At 45.5% G+C, this 14,430-nt stretch overlaps 1 protein-coding gene across 2 annotated transcripts in view; it reads left to right on the forward strand.

Moving 5' to 3' along the window:
* The window catches only part of GPR20 (G protein-coupled receptor 20), a 30,188-nt gene extending 16,289 nt beyond the window's left edge, over positions 1 to 13,899 (forward strand). The window contains exons 2-3 of one of the 2 annotated variants that reach the window (XM_080381094.1): positions 2,161 to 2,257; positions 12,563 to 13,899. In XM_080381094.1, coding sequence (XP_080237220.1) covers positions 12,584 to 13,627 — 1,044 coding nt within the window. In that variant the 5' untranslated portion in view covers positions 2,161 to 2,257; positions 12,563 to 12,583 and the 3' untranslated portion in view covers positions 13,628 to 13,899. The remainder of the gene's footprint in view (positions 1 to 2,160; positions 2,258 to 12,562) is intronic. The other variant, XM_080381095.1, reaches the window with a different exon arrangement.
* The last annotated feature ends 531 nt before the right edge of the window (positions 13,900 to 14,430 follow it).

Consider the following 14,430-nt stretch of genomic DNA (forward strand, 5'->3'; position numbering starts at 1 on the left):
ACCTTCCAATCACACTTGCTTTCCAGGTCATAAGGAAGTGAAAAGCAGATGAGAGCCCAGGCACATGCCTGAGTTGGAGGTCAGCTGTGAAAGGCTGGATGCCTGTATGAGGAGGCAATAAAGTCACAGAATCATAGAATTGTCAGGGTTGAAAGAGACCTCTGGAGATCATCTAGTCCAATCCTCTCTAAAGCAAGTTCTCCTAGAGCAGGTTGCACTCCAGAGAAGGAGACTCCACAACCTCCCCGGGCACCCTGTCTCAGTGCTCTGTCACCCTCAAGGTAAAGAAATCCTTCCTCATATTCAGATGGAACTGCCTGTGTTGCAGTTTATGCCCATTGCCCCTTGTCCTGTCACTGGGCACCACTGAAAAGAGCCTGGCACTGTCCTCTTGACACTCACTTTTGAGATATTTGTAGACATTGATGAGCTCCCCTCTCAGTCTTCTCTTCTCCAGGCTGAACAGGCCCAGCTCTCTTAGCCTTTCTTCATCAGGGAGATGCTCCAGTGTCCTAATCATCTTTGTAGCCCTTCACTGGACCCTCTCCAGTAGCTCCCTGACTCTCCTGAACAGGGGAGCCCAGAGGAGTCAAGAAGGATGTTCCTGAAATTGGGGGAAAAATGTGCCCCTCAATGTGAGAAAACTCAAAATAGAAAATCAATAAAATAACCAGACAAAAAAGATCAGCTCAGTCTTCCTGGGAAAGATCCAAGGGTGAAAAACTAATTCCAGAAAATGAGGTCAACCTTCTCTAATAACCATAGCTACTGTTTGTGCTCCAGTGAGACATGCATGTGTGGAGTTTACCTCTTCTCTATTTATGGATTTGGCCTTTTGACCTGGAATTCAATGCTTCTCAGTTGATCCTGTCATGTTGTGACGGGCCATATCCTGTGTGTTTATTGCATTGGCACCAGTGTTGTCTTTATCTAAAGGATGAGGGAAAAGAGCAGTCCAGGGCTGATACTAAAATCCATCATCCATCCTCCCTGTCTTTCTAAACAACTAAATTGGATGCAACTTCTCACTTTACTTTTTTCTGCCTTTTTTCTCAGAAGGGACCTCTAAAGTTACTGTAAACCCTTCTGGAGAGAACATCTGTGCAAGCCCCACTAAAGATGGGGGTTTTGGTACCCAATTTAGAGCAGGGAGTATCCCATCATGAGGTGGGACTTTAGGGGATTTGGGAGATTGTGTTCAATGTCTTTATAGCCTTGGTCAGCAGAGACATCTTCAAAGCTGATGTGGCCATGTCCTTTGAACCCATCTCAACAATTGGATAGTTCATTATGCTTTGCTCAATCTTAGCCTCTTGTAATGCAGCCCAGGCTGAAGGGATACTTAAATCCCCACTCTGAGAGCGAGCCGGTACTCACAATGACTCTACCACCAGTAGGGAAGGGTTGTGTGAGGATGGAGGAACGTGTTGGGGGCTCCTCAGTGGAATCTCAGACTCTCTGTTTCCACCCTCGACTCATCTACGCTCAGCCATTTCAGCCCAGTCCTTGGATAGGTCTTACTAACCCCTCTCTGAAATGACTCTAGCCAGAGCATCACCAAAGTGTGCAGGGTCACCCTTTGTCTCCCTGTGCCAGTTTTTTTCTCAGGGTCTGGACAGCTGGGTTGGTTTAAAACATGTCACAGGCTTTGTGGCATTTGATCCAGCACCTTCCTGCAACTGCCAGGGATGCTTCTGCCTAATCCCAGTTCATGTCAGGAAGATGAAAAGAGAGGTACTTTCGTCTAGTGTCACATGGTGGTAGCTCAGTGGCATTGTGATGGCCTTGAGCTGGTGAGTTCTCAGTAAGGAGTTTTTTGTTCCTACAGAGTCACAGGAAAAATGACCTGGGGAGGGGAAAAGGGGGCAGCAACATCAGTTTTAGTTTATTAGAGATGTTCAGGCATTAGCATTGTGAGGAAGGCTGGGGCCCTCTCTAGCGTTTCCAGCACTTCATAAATTTCAGAGAGATTTAGGGCAAGAAGCCAGATGTTTGGGAGAAATTCTGAACAGTAAAGACAAGTGGAAATTTTTTTTTTTTTTGGGTAGTGTGTATTTTTTCCCATTAGTTGCAAGGCTATATTTAGAAGGGGGGGCGGGGGGAGAGAGAGATTAGGCATTTCTTCGTATTCTGTAGTCACTCCAGTTGTTCTGCTTGTAGGAACAGATGTCTCTTTCCTGGGGTGATAGCATTCAGGTCCACGAGGAAATTTTCTTACCACCAGTTCCTCTAACATAGACGGGAGATCGGGCCAGAGGTAAGTCAGTCCGTCATGGAGGAATATACTGCAGGGACCATTGCAGTGAATGCTTTGGGATATTGGTCAGAGAGAAATAGGGAGCATGGGATTGGAGAAGTGACATCAGGGGGCCGGGAGGGAATTGCTGGAGACTGGACCCCAAGTCCAGAGTGGAAAGCATGGCTATTGCAGCAGGGATGGCAGTGGAGAGGGTCCTGCACTGAACACATGGATGAGCAGTTCAGGAAGCCCCTGGTTCTGTCTGTGCAGCAGGTGTGGAAGTTTGTCAGGAGGAGCCCAACCCGGAAAGCTGAGCTGTGCTGGCAGCTCTGAGGGGCTGCAAGGGGCTTGTCTTGCTGTAAGCTCCTCTGCTCTTGGGTTTTGGGGCAGTGCTGTGGTATTTGGTTGTTTCTCAAGGGGATGGGGGGTGGTGAAAAGTGTGCAAAGGTACTGGCTTCCCCTCATTAAAAGTACTATGCCAGCTCTTGTAAGGAGTAGGGTGATATCTTGTTCTGTGTATTCCCAGGCATAATAACATTGTAGGCAAATGCGTTCAGGAAGGTTTTGGAAACGATGAGAGAAGGCGGTGCACTGCCTGGCATGGGATCAGCTCTGATGGGGGATGTTTTACCTCTGTTTGAATGTGCAGCAGGGTGCAAGCTCAGCTCTAGGAAAGATGCTGTTTTCTTTCTCTGAACTTGCTTGCTGGGTCAGTCTAAGGAAAAGCAGATCTTTTCCAAGGTCCTTAACCAGGCACCTTCAGAAATGCTCCCTGACTTCACAGCAACATGCTCACCGAGAGCTCCAAGTTTTTCCAGGTTGACCTGGTTAATCCAAAATCTGCCAGACCCTGAAGGCACCGTGGGGTCTGTCTGCACAGCACAGTGTCATACGTGCCTAGCAAAGGAAAACACAGAAACCAGTCTCCCAAACAGTGAAGATTTGGTTGTCCATCCTGAGATACCTCAAAAAATGTCTGCTACCTGAGCAGGTCTCCCATCTTGCTACATTACCTGGGCCAAGCCTACTCCTGGCTCTGTGCCTCAGTTTCTCCCTGCAGTCAAAAGAGCAGCACACCTTGAAGTGAGTGCTGGGCTGCAGAGCTGCATCCATGCCAGGCTGGTCTGCTGCTCATGGTGGACCTGACCTCTCACACTGCTGCATCACCCTTTTATCCTTACCTGCATATATGCCACTTTCATTCCCTGTGCTCCCTGGGGTGCAAACATTGTCTCTTCTGTCCTGCATTCCTGGGCCATGCAGGACCCCGGGTGTTCCCCAACAGCAAACCTCTGTTGCTGCTCTTCCCCCGCTGTCCTTCTCAGGCTTCTTGCCACGGACAGAGCAACCAGGCAGCCAAAGGCAGAAAGAGGGAAAAGTGCTCAAAGATCACTAAATCTGCAATTTTAAATTTCCTTTTCACAAGCAAGCAGCAATGCACTGGGCAGATGTTGTTCAGTTTAATCTCCCGCGATGTTTTTGCACTTGCCTGTGAAGTTTCTGTATGTGCCTATATGGTAATTTTCACTGCAGAGTTCTTTTACACAGCCGTGACAGCTGTTATTCCAAACTGACATTTCTAGCACTTTGTCCCAGTCACCCTTGAAATGCTGGATGGATTACTGTAAACTCAATAAAATCAAATGCATTTATCTCTTACTGTTACAACCTCCCAAGAAGACGGCCGCAAAACCATCTTTAGTGACTGGACCTATACAAATCCAAATCCATGTTTAAAAAAAGAATTTAAACCCTCTTGGAAAAAAATTTCTCCCCAAAATACGTGCTTTCCTCTTACATTATAATGGTCCACAAAGGACAGAGAGGGATGCACACAGAAGTCATGCTCTGATTTCTTTTAAAGTATCAGAGCTAGAAATACACGGCATCTACTGCAGAGTTGTCACTCCATGCTCCCTCGTGACAGATGGCACTTGGTACTAGCCCTGACAGGCTATGAGGTATTGGTCTTCTAAATGCTAACAGCACGCTCTATAGAGCATTATCCAAGATAACATTTCTCTCACTCCAAGGCCAAGATCTGGTAATGCAGAAAAGAGGGATGGACATAAGAAATGCAACGGTATCAGTAAGGCATTGTAGACAACTAAACATTTCAGGAGAGACTTTACACGGTGTGGTATAAACAAGCAAGAGGAGGTGTAAATCCTTTATTAGCACTTTAAGGTGACCGGTACTATCAAGCCTCATTAGAGATGTGCTGAAGGATCTCTGAGTGCCCACCGCTGCTCGGTGCACATTTTCAGGTCTGGAGAAGTAATCTGTGTACAATCCCACTTTGCTTGTACATGTATATCTGGGCTCCTTTTTTCAAAGGTTGAGGCTTTACTGCTGCAAATGGACATAGAGGAGGTATAAGCTCTTAAGAAATATGCCAACACATGAATTTCTAGCTCTATGTATCTTTAGGAGCTTCATTCCATATTTTCCATGCATGCTCAGGACAGGGTTGGGCTGGGGGAGGGCCAAACAGACCTTTCCAAGTTTTAAATGGATTGTCTCTGGAGTGTCCAGGACTGGTAATCCACCACCTGGCTTTAAGCAGCAGGTTCAAGCCTAGATGCAGTGAGTGGGCATCTGGGTCAAACTGAGTGGCGTCCCTCCCATTTATGTCACTTTGCTCCACAAAGAAGAGGAATGCAGTGTGGAGAGTTGTGCTCTCCCTCTTCTAACTGGCAGTGATCTCTCATGGCCTAGGATGACCTGTTGGACTAAATCATTGCTTGGGCACCCACAGGCTATTGCTTGTCCTAAACTAAACCAGTTATCTGGGTCCTTCACTTTCACAGGACCTGATTGTAGCCTTAGTCTTTCTGGGGATCATGGGGTCCACCCATGTGCACACGTAACATTGAACACAGCGTGGTGGGTGAAACAGATCACAACTCACAGCAATACCCATAGCCCATCCATAGCAGGGCCCTGGAGATGAAGGACCACAGGTAGGCTAACTGGGCATATCAGAGAGGAGGCAAATGGCTCAATAGAACATCAGCAACACCAGCCCAACAACCAACGTTGCATCAGCCTCCACACATCCTTAGTCTGTGACTGCTTATGTGACTTGAAGGACAATTCCTGGCTATGCCTAGGACTGAACATCCAAGTTTTTCCTCTGGCCAGATGAGAAATCTGATTCTCATGGGCAACTTTAGAGATGCAAAAGTCAGTAAGGTGGGGTTAATCCCTCTTTCTGCTGTGCAAAGTAAGTTCACGTCTTTCTCCTTCCAGACAAAGGCTGTAATTAAGCACATGATCATTCAAACTTCTGGACAAAGTAGGAGTTGCTGGATACGAATCACTTTCTTCATTACACATGGGCAAGTATGCCACTGCTGACCAGAGAAGACATGAGAAAATTAGCTATCACCTGTCCCCAGTCAGACTGGTTCTGCCATGAGGAAGATAGGATTTGGTGTGAATCTGTAATTATTTTACTTCAGGAAAGCAATGAGAGGCAGGCAATGCTCTCTCTTTGCAAAGAAGACATCCATCCCTGTTTGCAGTGTTTCAATGCCAAAGCAATTGTGAATTTGCAGGGAATAAGACCTAAGGATGTGTGGTGGAGAGTGCTAGCAAACTCCTTGTAGATTCTTATTAGAGGAAACAAGGATCACTCTCAGTGTTTACTTGTGTGTTCGTCAGCTCTTATTTCTTCCGTCCTCCTAATGTTTTTTCAATCTCTTGGCTAATTTCAACCAAAATTTGGCAGAAGGGAATGATCACCTCAATTTTCAGGAAATTAGACAGCAAAGAGAAGAGAAAGTTAAACAAGTGTCAGAGCCAAGGGAAGAGCTGGAACGAGAGTGCTCATTAAGACAGCCAAGTGTCCAAATGGGAAAAAGTCATAATAAACATTCCAGCCAGGGCAAAGCATTCATCCAGCCCTGAAAACCACTGCAAGACATGAAACCATTAGAAAGCAGGTGTCATTTAATCTGGCACTCACAAACTATGTATTTTGTATGTCCAAAGCACCTTCTATTTCCACAGCATTGGAGGGGAAGGAATAATCCAACCCTGGACTGGGTTTGACTATTTCCAATGGCAATTCCCCAACAACTGGGTATTTCACATACTCTGTCCGGCTGCCCTGAGATTTGGAGGCTTCTAGGAGACATCCTTGCCCAGGAATTACGTGAAAGCAGAGATCTGATGCCTGAAAACATGGGCTCTTCCCAGCCCTGGGAATAGCTTCATTTCTGCTTCAGGGTAGGATCCTTTTCCCCCAGGCATTAGCTCCCTTCTCACAGCCTGAGGACTAGACGGGCACCAGCTTTTTCCTTTCAGCAGCTGGAGTAATTATCTTTCTCTCCCTTTCTCCCTCAGTTCCCACTGCCAGCAAACCCACCCTCTCCAATCTGAGCATGAGGCGCACAGAACAAGCTCTACCACATATAGGGCAAGGTCCTTGACATGCACAAAAACACCATATTTGGCCAGTTTGAGCCTGAGTTGAGTAAGAGCTTGCCAGAAGGAGATTCATACAATTTAAACTGAAAGAGAGTGAGTTTAACCCTTCATTTGTAAATACGATGATAAATCACCCAGGGAACTTTAAACACGGAAAGGCTGCAAAGCTAAACACATGCTGCTGCCACCCCAGGCAGAAGAGTAACACTAGCAGGCAGGACAGGGTGAGGGGGACGGGGGGATGATAGAAGAGACAGGTTGCCATGTTAGATGTTCTAATTCAGGGCAGGGAGATGAGAAAAGCTGAAGCTGTTTATACTAAATAATACTTTCTCACTTATTAATGTCCTTTTCATCTTTCCAGTCCCAGTGCATGGTTCTCTTGTTCTCTGTCTCAGGGTTTGCATGCAGAGATCCTATCTGCACACACCGATAAATAACCCTTTTGGCAAGCAGTAAGGACAAAGCTTAGTTGCCTGACCTGCCTTTTCTTTTGCATCCCATTATTTGAATTGCTGAGCCAGATCCAAAAGTCCACTGAGTCAAGGAAATTAACTTCAGCAAGTGGAGGGTGAAGCTTAAGGCTGACACCAAGCAAAAGGTTGGGTGGAGCGAAGTACAGGATAGTCACGGATATCCTCCTGGGGCAGACATAACATGGAGCTGCCCATGCTAAATGGACAAGTGTGATGCCAAGCAGCAAGTGAATGAATGAGGGAAAAGGCTGAAGGACCTGTTTCAGCACAGTGACCATCTGTTTCCTATTTGGCCCAAGAACAATGGAATTGGTGTGTCACGCAACAATGAGAAAGTATTTTGGAGCAAGTCCCCCTCTCCCAGGGCAGAGCAGGGACCTTTATCAGAACGAGGGAAACCAGGTCAACCTCCAGTCTCTGTCCCTCCCCTTATCCCATTTCTACCCAGATGCCTGCTGTACTTTTAAGGAAATGCTACCCACAGTCTCACAGCCAGAAAGACAAAACCCAGCCTGAGAGGTATAATATAACAGCATAGGCCAACTGGCACAGTCAGACAGCACTCAGAAGGATGCGTGTTTACCCATCTTGGGCTTTGCAGACTGCCAGCTCCAAGAAATAAGGATTGCATGGAAATCTGTGGGGCTAAGAGCCAAATTAGGCATGAAGAAAGCAGAACTCCTAACTCTGTGAAGATTTTAAGGAGGGAGTTAACACAAAGGCTATTTAGTCTGTAAGCAAAGGTGATTGTGGTTCTTGCAATTCTGCATGAGCTAATGCAATAACTGCAAGTAACAGATAGTGCAAAGCATAGCAAAATAAATGTTTGCAGAGGCTGCAAAGCTTCTCATGCATTTAGCCCTGCCCCTCACTAACTGCTGTATACCACCACTCCATGCTGATGGGTAGCTGAACTGAATCACTTCAACACCTGTGTGAGTGTTATTAGTATCAGAGAGAGAGACCTGGCTGGGGTAATTTTTGATCTTGGGCTTGGGGGGCAGAATTGGAAAACTTTGGAAATATTTGCTCTTTCTCAGACACGAGGTTATGCTGTCTTGTTCAGCCTACTATAAAACGGGGCAACGTACCTTTCCCAAGTGCTTGGAGTCCCACAATGGAAAAATACTTAGCAGCTCTTAACCAGAGGTTTGGTCCAGCTCCATGTCATTAAAAGCACTCAGAGGAATGCTGTTGCTTTGCTAGTCCAGTTCCCCATCCTTTCTGCTTGTGAGCCATGAGACAAGGGCAGTCACACAAAGAAAGAGAAAGGCCATTCACCCAAACATCCATCAGTAACGATTTGATTAGAGGAAGATTTTTCCCACTGCAGCCCAAAAGGCAGGTTTCCCACAGCCTGTCAGTGAGGAAGTCTTCAGAAATAATTAAATTTGTTGGGACTTCTTTCATGTAATTGCTTAGATTTTGAGTTTAGTTAGGGCAACAATGGACTGGGAAAAGGCACAAACTCTAATTCAGTTCTTCCTTTGCATATTGTTTGGCAAACAAAATGTTACCTGTTATTTTTTAGCAGTTTACAATATCTGGAATTTACATCACTGTACAGGGGGCTCAGTGGAGGAGGTGAATATGTAAGCCAGCATGCTGTACATGCTAATGATTTATATTTCTGTGAAGGTACACTGTTCATAGTGAATTCTTTTCTGCTAGTCTATAAAGTGCCCCTAGGTCTGTCAATAGCATCGTGAGGATGAGGAACATTTAAATGCATTTTGAGTTACTGATTTCACTGAGGTAGGAAAGGAAAAATGTAAGATGAATATCAGGTGTTTCTGATAAAGGATCTGAGACTGAAAAAAATCTCCCAGAGGCGGCAAGCTACTAACAAGATGTAAAATCAGAGCAAGCAGCCAGTGCCTTAGAATTACCATAAGAAGACAAATGAATATGCAACTCAATACACTCTAGTGCATGCTGAGGGATGGGATAAGTGATTTTGTCTTCTTCCCTTGCTCATCTACCTGTATGAACATAAATATACAAGCTCACGCTGCACTTGAGTGGCAACAAAGGTTTAATTCTTTGGTTGGCACTGGTGCAGTGGCTTCTGCAGTGCTCTTCTTGACAGCATCTGCAAAGAGAAATCTGGGAGCAGATCCAGGCATCTGTTTGTTTCAGTTTGTTTTTGTAATTAAAGAATGAAACAAACAGAGAAGATCAGATGGTGAGAATACTAGAAAATCACTAGAAAATGGGCCAGCATTTTACATCCTCCCCATGCATCTTTCTCAGGTGCCAGACTTTGCAACTCCGCTACCTTCAGCCAGTCTTGGGCCCAGTTTTTCCTGTTATTCACAGACAGCGTGCTTGGCACAAAATGTAAAGAGACGAGACTCTCCCCTAGGAATCTACAGGCTCAATCAGACCCAGACAAAATAATGTGAACAAGTGTGCTACTTTGGCTGCCACCGGAGTTCAGTGCAGGGTGAGGTAATCTGGTCATTCCTGAAACACAAGATGTTCCAATGCCTGGTTGCTGCTGGAGATGGCCTAAGTGCAAAAGTGGACAAAATTTAGGATTATTCCTCTTTGCCCAGCAGTTCTTTAGGACATTACAGATGGTATGACCCCAGGCTTCAGGATTTCAGTCCTGCAGCATAATCTAGCACTGTCTTAGAACTCAGGAGGACTTTATGGTTGAGCAGCAACCATTCCAATTAATAATTCAAGTAGCTTGAATGAAGTTAGGTAGCTTGAATGGCTACCTAAACAGAACAAATTGCCATTTGATTATAAATATCCCAGGTTCAAGGATATTAAAAGCCAACTTTTTCTTTCAGACCACTCCCATAGACTAAATGAGAAGCAACAAGAAACTAGAGCAATCACCAGATTCCAGGCCAACAGACCCAAGCTCCATCATAATGGCAACATCACTTCTCGAAAAATTTCCAGAGGGAACTTCACACCTGGTCTTCCAAATTCTCAGTCCTAACCTCTGCTTTTGCTCAACAAATGTCCTGCTTCATGCTCACCTAGCTTGTATGAACCATACACAATAACCACAACTAGGCTGTAGCGTCCCGTGAGGACTATTGATCTTGAATGTTGACCATTTACCAAACATACTTCATTCCCAGCCCTCTCTAAAGTGAGAAGGGGCAGGAAAGAACCCACACTTTGATCACTCAGTCCTCCAAAGAAGCCTGCCTGGCCACATCCTATGACCCTACTCGTGTTCAGGCTGGGAACTGCTCTATGGAAAGGGCATGGGGGTTATGGTGGATCTTAGGCTGAAAAAGAACCAGCAAGCAGTGTGCACTCACTGCAGACAAGGCAAAGTACATACTGTGCTACATTAGGAAGTTCATGGTCAGCAGATGGAGGAGAGTTATTACATCCATCAATTCATCACTGATGGCGTGTCCCATTTGGGACCATGCTGTTCAGGGCAATGTTGAAAGACAGGTGAGGGTCCAGCAGAGCCATTGGAAGGAATGCACCAGTATCATCTGAAGCTAACCAGCTGAAAAAGAAAACGTCTTTGCAGAAGACTTGGGCATCCTGGTGGTCGCCAAGTTGTACATGAGCCAGCAATGCACCCTTGTCAGAAAGAAGGCCTCCTGGGTTGCCTTAGGAAGAGCATTTCCAGCAGGCTCTCTCCCCTCTGCTCAGCTCTGATGAGACACGTCAGGAGTGCTGTGTCCAGCAAATGCAGAGATTTCTCCTACACCTCAGTTCCACAGCTCTTTATCGCAGAAAGCTGGAAGCTTTCTGCTTTTGTCAGTAGGTGTGAAGTTCGAGAGCTTTAGTGTGACAGCTATCAGGGATTTGTTGTTCATTAGCCCAACAAGCAAGCTTTTGGTGGCTGGCCAGGAAAAGACTAGCATTTGTCAGTCAGGCTCAGAGCTGCTGTGACATTCTCTGCACCCAGTTAGGACCATCTCTGCAAAACATTTGCTTTTGTTTAGCAGGAACTCTCCTGAGGATCCACTTTTCTCTGGAAGGCTTCTGACATAGGTAGTTTCCTCCTCTGCTTTGCACATGGCCACCAACAGCTTGAAGCACATCAAAGGCAATGAGACACCTTCAGTCCATCCTCCCAAGCCCCATAAGCAGCAAAAAGGATTAGTGCAGGCAGCAAGCCAGCTGTCAGAGGATGGAGCATGCTTGGGGTAGCTGGATATTCAAACTCCCTTAGCAATTCAAGCCTTCTTCATGGAAACAAACAGCCTAGGCACACTGCAGTTCCCGTGAGCACTGGGAGATGTGTTTGCAGCTCCTTGTCTCCTAGTCTTTCCGCACTTGGCTTGCTGGTAGTAGAGATTTCAGACCCTCATAACTCAAACCTTTCAGCATCATTCTCTGCTGATTCAAGCTGATTTTTTTAACCTCAAAGGCCTGCTCAGCTGCATTGAGATATTCCAGACATTTTTCAACCATTTATTTTTATTGAAACCAGCCAAGTCTCTGTATATATTGAGCTTTTTTTTATCTTTTTCATATACAAATCAGTTTAAAATAGTGTATAAGTCAGGAATGATTTCCAAATTAAGCTGTCAAACCCTGGCAGGAGTAGCCGCTGATGCCCTTGGTTTGGAATCTCCCAGCTGCTGTGCTGTGAGTGTGGATCTCTAGAAGATGCCATACAACCTGCTTGTGCTTTGCTGGAAAATTCAGCCATCCTTTGATTTCAGGAAAGTCTTACAGTTCCTGAAAATGCTGCCACATGTGACTCTCTAACGGGATCACCTGGCCAAGGGAAGGGATGTGATATTTTAGGAGTCAGATGCTGGGGCTATGGTTGTGCCAACAGGTTGAGGAAATGTCTTCTAGCTGCCAGCATTATCCTGCTCCCATGGCATGGTAGGAAGAGCCTCCAGCTGGAAAGAAGCTTCTACAGTGGAGGCAAGACTCAAAAGAATAAGCACCATGTTCAGGAAACAAGACTTGGTAGGAGCCTTATATTGGCCTGACCCTCCCTGTCACAGCAGAAAATGGCCTGTGCCCTCCATGAGCACCAATGCACCCTGCCTGGACTCAGCAATCCCATCTATTTCTCTGGGCTATTTGCCACGTGTTTGGCTCAAACATGACCATGTGTAGGTCCCCCAATTTTTCTGTCTCTGCTCTCCTCAGCATAGTTCACAAATCTGTTCTTGCTCAGGCCTTAAAACCACTTTTGCACTAGGCAGAGGAAGAGAAACTTGAAGTTTGTCTTCTCCAGAACATGTATCTGGAACCACAAGAAGACAGTAATTATAAGCCCAGGTATTTTCCTAGCTGTTATTGGTAAACCCATATTGACAGATGAGACACTCCAAGAGTACAGCAATATCTATAACTACAGAAGATGTACAAATGTTTGTTAAAATGTTCTTAGATGACAATATTTTGAGTCCTGAGGAATGCTGACATACGCATCAATATACCTCTGCTTCTTACCTTCCAGATCACTAGGAAGTCAGTGACCATGTCGACCCTCTCCACCCAACTGCCAGCCCCTGACTCTATCAACTCCACCCAGCAGCCCAACTCCAGCATCTATTTGTTCTCCAAGTTCATCCACCCTGACAAAGAACTGTACAAAGAATTTTACAGCCTGTGGATTGCCCTGATGGTAGTCAATGCCATCATATTCCTGGTGGGTGTTGTGCTGAACAGCTTGGCGCTGTACGTCTTCTGCTTCCGTACCAAGACAAAAACTACCTCTGTTATTTACACCATCAACTTGATTGTTACTGATCTCTTGGTGGGCTTTTCCTTGCCTGTCCGGATCATCATGTTCTACAGTGCAGGGGACTGCCTGAATTGTTCCTTGGTTCATATCTTTGGCTACTTTGTCAACATGTACTGCAGTATCCTCTTCTTGACATGCATCTGCGTTGACCGCTATCTGGCAATTGTACAGGTGGAGGTCTCACGTAAATGGAGGAACCCCACCTGCGCCAAGGGGATCTGCATCTTCATTTGGATCTTTGCCACTGTGGTGACTTTCTCCATCCTGATCATGGCAATACAGTTTGCTGCGTGCTGCCTCTCCAAGATTCTGGCCCTGATGGTCTGCGAGTACTTCTTCCCTCTCATCATAATCATCTTCTTCACCACCAGGATTATGTGTGCTCTGTCCAAGCCCAGCCTCATGCATCAGAGTCGGGAGAGGAGAATGAGAGCTGTGCAACTCCTTATCACTGTCCTCATCATCTTCATGATCTGCTTCACACCTTTTCACGTGCGACAGGTAGCAATCTCCATCAACCCAAACATGGCCCATGATGTCAGCCTCCTTGTCTACCATGTGACAGTAACTCTGAGTAGCCTCAACAGCTGCATGGACCCCATCGTCTACTGCTTTGTCACCAATAACTTCCAGTCAACCATGAAAAACATCTTCAGGAAAACTGAGCCAGAGCAAACCAGTGTGGACATCCTGGGTATGAACAAGAACCCCAAGGGCTCCAATGCAATCATTGCCTTCTCAAACACAATAGGAAGCCCTGTGAGCGTCCAGATATAACCCACATCTGATGGAATACCCTGCAGTAACCAGTGTAAGGATGCTGGAATATTGCTAGGATGCATGGTACTATTGTCTTTGGCCTCTTTGTTTTTCAGGCTGAGGTTCAGAATGACAGTGGTGGAATTTATTGTTCAAGAACATTGTGGTCTGTTTGGAAAATTGAACTTGCAGTGCTTAGTACCATTACAAAAGAGAGTCTAATAATTACTGTTCCCAATAGGAAAGTTTTCTTTGTATTTTAATACAGACATTTTGCTAGCAACAAATTCTTTACTGTAGTTTTCTTTTCATGTTTGACATAATAATGTGACACTCCTAGGATGACTTAGAAAGCAGGAAATCTGTTTTCTGTGAAACCTTTGGGCCCTGGGCATGTGCTTAAGAGTAAAGGGTAAGACAGATGTTTCCACAGCTATCCACTACAAAGATTTTAGATGCCAATGGAGTAGGACAGGAAGTATTCTAACCCACCTGTAACTACTCATTTGTTTCTGAAGAAGTCTGAACCTTCTCAGATAAGAGAAGATGAAGTCAGGTAGTAAAGTCTCCTCTACTGTTTCAGTTATATGAAAAAAATACATGTGGGTACATTCTTGGGGAGAGGTTAGGGATATGTTCCACCTGCATTTGGATCTCATAAACTGCAGATGAGCATACAAAAAAGCTGTGAAAATGAACATTCTTTCCAGCAAACTCTGCTATTCTGTTCTCCTTGATCTCCCTGAAGAACATCCAATATAAAAAGCAGAACGAGACTATGATGTTCTACTATCATTTGATTTTCCTTCCTGGCATGTTGT

The sequence above is a fragment of the Falco punctatus genome, assembly GCF_963210335.1.
Source record: "Falco punctatus genome assembly, chromosome: 3".
Classification (NCBI taxonomy): domain Eukaryota; kingdom Metazoa; phylum Chordata; class Aves; order Falconiformes; family Falconidae; genus Falco; species Falco punctatus.